This window comes from Notolepis coatsorum (assembly GCF_963971535.1).
Source record: "Notolepis coatsorum genome assembly, contig: SUPER_13_unloc_1, whole genome shotgun sequence".
Taxonomy (NCBI): Eukaryota; Metazoa; Chordata; class Actinopteri; order Aulopiformes; family Paralepididae; genus Notolepis; species Notolepis coatsorum.
The window spans coordinates 1244410-1250698 of NW_028174869.1; the positions used below are offsets into that span (position 1 = coordinate 1244410).

General features: G+C 44.4%; 1 protein-coding gene across 1 annotated transcript in view; it reads left to right on the top strand.

The window, feature by feature from the left end:
- LOC311239737 (visinin-like) overlaps positions 1–5962 on the top strand; it is a gene marked incomplete at both ends in the record, with an annotated part of 44217 nt that extends 38255 nt beyond the window's left edge. Inside the window, one exon of the mRNA XM_084338433.1 lies at positions 5871–5962. Coding sequence (XP_084194559.1) covers positions 5871–5962 — 92 coding nt within the window. The remainder of the gene's footprint in view (positions 1–5870) is intronic.
- Positions 5963–6289: the final 327 nt, after the last annotated feature.

Genomic DNA, 6289 nt, shown 5'->3' on the forward strand with positions numbered 1-6289 from the left:
TGTAACACTAAGGTTGACAGGTGGATGTGTAACTAAGGTTGACAGGTGGATGTGTAACACTAAGGTTGACAGGTGGATGTGTAACTAAGGTTGACAGGTGGATGTGTAACACTAAGGTTGACAGGTGGATGTGTAACACTAAGGTTGACAGGTGGATGTGTAACACTAAGGTTGACAGGTGGATGTGTAACACTAAGGTTGACAGGAGGATGTGTAACACTAAGGTTGACAGGTGGATGTGTAACACTAAGGTTGACAGGTGGATGTGTAACACTAAGGTTGACAGGTGGATGTGTAACACTAAGGTTGACAGGTGGATGTGTAACACTAAGGTTGACAGGTGGATGTGTAACTAAGGTTGACAGGTGGATGTGTAACTAAGGTTGACAGGTGGATGTGTAACACTAAGGTTGACAGGTGGATGTGTAACACTAAGGTTGACAGGTGGATGTGTAACTAAGGTTGACAGGTGGATGTGTAACTAAGGTTGACAGGTGGATGTGTAACACTAAGGTTGACAGGTGGATGTGTAACACTAAGGTTGACAGGAGGATGTGTAACACTAAGGTTGACAGGTGGATGTAACACTAAGGTTGACAGGTGGATGTGTAACACTAAGGTTGACAGGTGGGTGTGTAACACTAAGGTTGACAGGTGGATGTGTAACACTAAGGTTGACAGGTGGATGTAACACTAAGGTTGACAGGTGGATGTGTAACACTAAGGTTGACAGGTGGGTGTGTAACACTAAGGTTGACAGGTGGGTGTGTAACACTAAGGTTGACAGGTGGATGTGTAACACTAAGGTTGACAGGTGGATGTAACACTAAGGTTGACAGGTGGATGTGTAGCACTAAGGTTGACAGGTGGATGTAACACTAAGGTTGACAGGTGGATGTGTAGCACTAAGGTTGACAGGTGGATGTGTAACACTAAGGTTGACAGGTGGATGTGTAACACTAAGGTTGACAGGAGGATGTGTAACACTAAGGTTGACAGGTGGATGTGTAACACTAAGGTTGACAGGTGGATGTGTAACACTAAGGTTGACAGGTGGATGTGTAACACTAAGGTTGACAGGTGGATGTGTAACACTAAGGTTGACAGGTGGATGTGTAGCTAAGGTTGACAGGTGGGTGTGTAACACTAAGGTTGACAGGTGGATGTGTAGCACTAAGGTTGACAGGTGGATGTGTAACACTAAGGTTGACAGGTGGATGTGTAACACTAAGGTTGACAGGTGGATGTGTAACACTAAGGTTGACAGGTGGATGTGTAACACTAAGGTTGACAGGTGGGTGTGTAACACTAAGGTTGACAGGTGGATGTGTAACACTAAGGTTGACAGGTGGATGTGTAACACTAAGGTTGACAGGTGGATGTGTAACACTAAGGTTGACAGGTGGATGTGTAGCTAAGGTTGACAGGTGGGTGTGTAACACTAAGGTTGACAGGTGGATGTGTAGCACTAAGGTTGACAGGTGGATGTGTAACACTAAGGTTGACAGGTGGATGTGTAACACTAAGGTTGACAGGTGGATGTGTAACACTAAGGTTGACAGGTGGATGTGTAACACTAAGGTTGACAGGTGGGTGTGTAACACTAAGGTTGACAGGTGGATGTGTAACACTAAGGTTGACAGGTGGATGTGTAGCACTAAGGTTGACAGGTGGATGTGTAACACTAAGGTTGACAGGTGGATGTGTAACACTAAGGTTGACAGGTGGATGTGTAACACTAAGGTTGACAGGTGGATGTGTAACACTAAGGTTGACAGGTGGGTGTGTAACACTAAGGTTGACAGGTGGATGTGTAATGAATGAATGAATGAATGAAAACTTTATTAACAGATTGCAGAATGGGTACAGTGCAGTACAGCTCAATACATACAATTGTTAAGGGGATGCAGACCAGAGAAAGACTTTCGTCTTGTTTCCACCAGGGTCCCCCATTTCCAATTCATCGTAATGTAACACTAAGGTTGACAGGAGGATGTGTAACTAAGGTTGACAGGTGGATGTGTAACACTAAGGTTGACAGGTGGCTGTGTAACACTAAGGTTGACAGGTGGATGTGTAACACTAAGGTTGACAGGTGGATGTGTAACTAAGGTTGACAGGTGGATGTGTAACACTAAGGTTGACAGGTGGATGTGTAACACTAAGGTTGACAGGTGGATGTAACACTAAGGTTGACAGGTGGATGTGTAACACTAAGGTTGACAGGTGGATGTGTAACACTAAGGTTGACAGGTGGATGTGTAACACTAAGGTTGACAGGTGGATGTGTAACACTAAGGTTGACAGGTGGGTGTGTAACACTAAGGTTGACAGGTGGATGTAACACTAAGGTTGACAGGTGGGTGTGTAACACTAAGGTTGACAGGTGGGTGTGTAACACTAAGGTTGACAGGTGGATGTGTAACACTAAGGTTGACAGGTGGATGTGTAACACTAAGGTTGACAGGTGGATGTGTAACACTAAGGTTGACAGGTGGATGTGTAACACTAAGGTTGACAGGTGGATGTGTAACACTAAGGTTGACAGGTGGATGTGTAACACTAAGGTTGACAGGTGGGTGTGTAACACTAAGGTTGACAGGAGGATGTGTAACACTAAGGTTGACAGGTGGGTGTGTAACACTAAGGTTGACAGGTGGATGTGTAACTAAGGTTGACAGGTGGATGTGTAACACTAAGGTTGACAGGTGGATGTGTAACACTAAGGTTGACAGGTGGATGTGTAACACTAAGGTTGACAGGTGGATGTGTAACTAAGGTTGACAGGTGGATGTGTAACACTAAGGTTGACAGGTGGATGTGTAACACTAAGGTTGACAGGTGGATGTGTAACTAAGGTTGACAGGTGGATGTGTAACACTAAGGTTGACAGGTGGATGTGTAACACTAAGGTTGACAGGTGGATGTGTAACACTAAGGTTGACAGGTGGGTGTGTAACACTAAGGTTGACAGGTGGATGTGTAACTAAGGTTGACAGGTGGATGTGTAACACTAAGGTTGACAGGTGGATGTGTAACACTAAGGTTGACAGGTGGATGTGTAACACTAAGGTTGACAGGTGGATGTGTAACACTAAGGTTGACAGGTGGATGTGTAACACTAAGGTTGACAGGTGGATGTGTAACACTAAGGTTGACAGGTGGATGTGTAACACTAAGGTTGACAGGTGGATGTGTGACACTAAGGTTGACAGGTGGGTGTGTAACACTAAGGTTGACAGGTGGGTGTGTAACACTAAGGTTGACAGGTGGATGTGTAACACTAAGGTTGACAGGAGGATGTGTAACACTAAGGTTGACAGGTGGATGTGTAACACTAAGGTTGACAGGTGGATGTGTAACACTAAGGTTGACAGGTGGATGTGTAACACTAAGGTTGACAGGTGGATGTGTAACACTAAGGTTGACAGGTGGATGTGTAACACTAAGGTTGACAGGTGGATGTGTAACTAAGGTTGACAGGTGGATGTGTAACACTAAGGTTGACATGTGGATGTGTAACACTAAGGTTGACAGGTGGATGTGTAACTAAGGTTGACAGGTGGATGTGTAACTAAGGTTGACAGGTGGATGTAACACTAAGGTTGACAGGTGGATGTGTAACACTAAGGTTGACAGGTGGATGTGTAACTAAGGTTGACAGGTGGATGTGTAACACTAAGGTTGACAGGTGGATGTGTAACACTAAGGTTGACAGGTGGATGTGTAACACTAAGGTTGACAGGTGGATGTGTAACACTAAGGTTGACAGGTGGATGTGTAACACTAAGGTTGACAGGTGGCTGTGTAACACTAAGGTTGACAGGTGGATGTGTAACACTAAGGTTGACAGGTGGATGTGTAGCTAAGGTTGACAGGTGGATGTGTAACACTAAGGTTGACAGGTGGGTGTGTAACACTAAGGTTGACAGGTGGATGTGTAACACTAAGGTTGACAGGTGGGTGTGTAACACTAAGGTTGACAGGTGGATGTGTAACACTAAGGTTGACAGGTGGATGTGTAACACTAAGGTTGACAGGTGGATGTGTAACACTAAGGTTGACAGGTGGATGTGTAACTAAGGTTGACAGGTGGATGTGTAACACTAAGGTTGACAGGTGGATGTGTAACACTAAGGTTGACAGGTGGATGTGTAACACTAAGGTTGACAGGTGGATGTGTAACACTAAGGTTGACAGGTGGATGTGTAACTAAGGTTGACAGGTGGATGTGTAACACTAAGGTTGACAGGTGGATGTGTAACACTAAGGTTGACAGGTGGATGTGTAACACTAAGGTTGACAGGTGGATGTGTAACACTAAGGTTGACAGGTGGATGTGTAACACTAAGGTTGACAGGAGGATGTAACACTAAGGTTGACAGGTGGGTGTGTAACACTAAGGTTGACAGGTGGATGTGTAACACTAGGGTTGACAGGTGGATGTGTAACACTAAGGTTGACAGGAGGATGTAACACTAAGGTTGACAGGTGGATGTGTAACACTAAGGTTGACAGGTGGATGTGTAACACTAGGGTTGACAGGTGGATGTGTAACACTAAGGTTGACAGGTGGATGTGTAACACTAAGGTTGACAGGTGGATGTGTAACACTAAGGTTGACAGGTGGATGTAACACTAAGGTTGACAGGTGGATGTAACACTAAGGTTGACAGGTGGATGTAACACTAAGGTTGACAGGTGGATGTGTAACACTAAGGTTGACAGGTGGATGTGTAACACTAAGGTTGACAGGTGGATGTGTAACACTAAGGTTGACAGGTGGATGTGTAACACTAAGGTTGACAGGTGGATGTGTAACACTAAGGTTGACAGGTGGATGTGTAACTAAGGTTGACAGGTGGATGTGTAACACTAAGGTTGACAGGTGGATGTGTAGCACTAAGGTTGACAGGTGGATGTGTAACACTAAGGTTGACAGGTGGATGTAACACTAAGGTTGACAGGTGGATGTGTAACACTAAGGTTGACAGGTGGATGTGTAACACTAAGGTTGACAGGTGGATGTGTAACACTAAGGTTGACAGGTGGATGTGTAACACTAAGGTTGACAGGTGGATGTGTAACACTAAGGTTGACAGGTGGATGTGTAACACTAAGGTTGACAGGTGGATGTGTAACACTAAGGTTGACAGGTGGATGTGTAACACTAAGGTTGACAGGTGGATGTGTAACTAAGGTTGACAGGTGGATGTGTAACACTAAGGTTGACAGGTGGATGTGTAACACTAAGGTTGACAGGTGGATGTGTAACACTAAGGTTGACAGGTGGATGTGTAGCACTAAGGTTGACAGGTGGATGTGTAACACTAAGGTTGACAGGTGGATGTGTAACACTAAGGTTGACAGGTGGATGTGTAACTAAGGTTGACAGGTGGATGTGTAACACTAAGGTTGACAGGTGGATGTGTAACTAAGGTTGACAGGTGGATGTGTAACACTAAGGTTGACAGGTGGATGTGTAACACTAAGGTTGACAGGTGGATGATTTAGATCATTGTCGATCAGCATGTAATGCATAATAATAATAATAATAATAATAATAATAATAATAATAATAATAATAATAATAATAATAATAATAATAATAATAATAATAATAATAATAATAATAATAATAATAATGCTATAATAAAGTTATTTCATGTGGTATGTTTCGTTAGTTAGTGCTCTTTCAAGTGACCTGTCTCAAGCCCTGCCCTCTTTTCACCATCCTCCAATCACAACCAGCGCTTTCCTCCAATAAACAAGTTGTCAGAGGAAAGTGAACAGTTGTGATTGGAGGATAGAGAAGAGAGAACGATGATGAACGGTGTGGTCACTCTCTCCTCTTGTCCCTCCTCTTCCAGCCCGAGTGGCGGAGGGAGAGTTCATCGAGGGCGTCATCAATAACGAAGGAGCCCTGCGTCTCATTCAGTACGAGCCGGCGAAGAGAGACTAGCTTCCTGCTGGTCATCACACTCTGATAGAACAATGACCCCACGACCTGCTGGTCATCACACTCTGATAGAACAATGACCCCACGACCTGCTGGTCATCACACTCTGATAGAACAATGACCCCACGACCTTCTGATCATCACACTCTGATAGAACAATGACCCCACGACCTTCTGATCATCACACTCTGATAGAACAATGACCCCACGACCTTCTGATCATCACACTCTGATAGAACAATGACCCCAAGACCGTCTGGTCATCACACTCTGATAGAACAATGACCCCACGACCTTCTGATCATCACACTCTGATAGAACAATGACCCC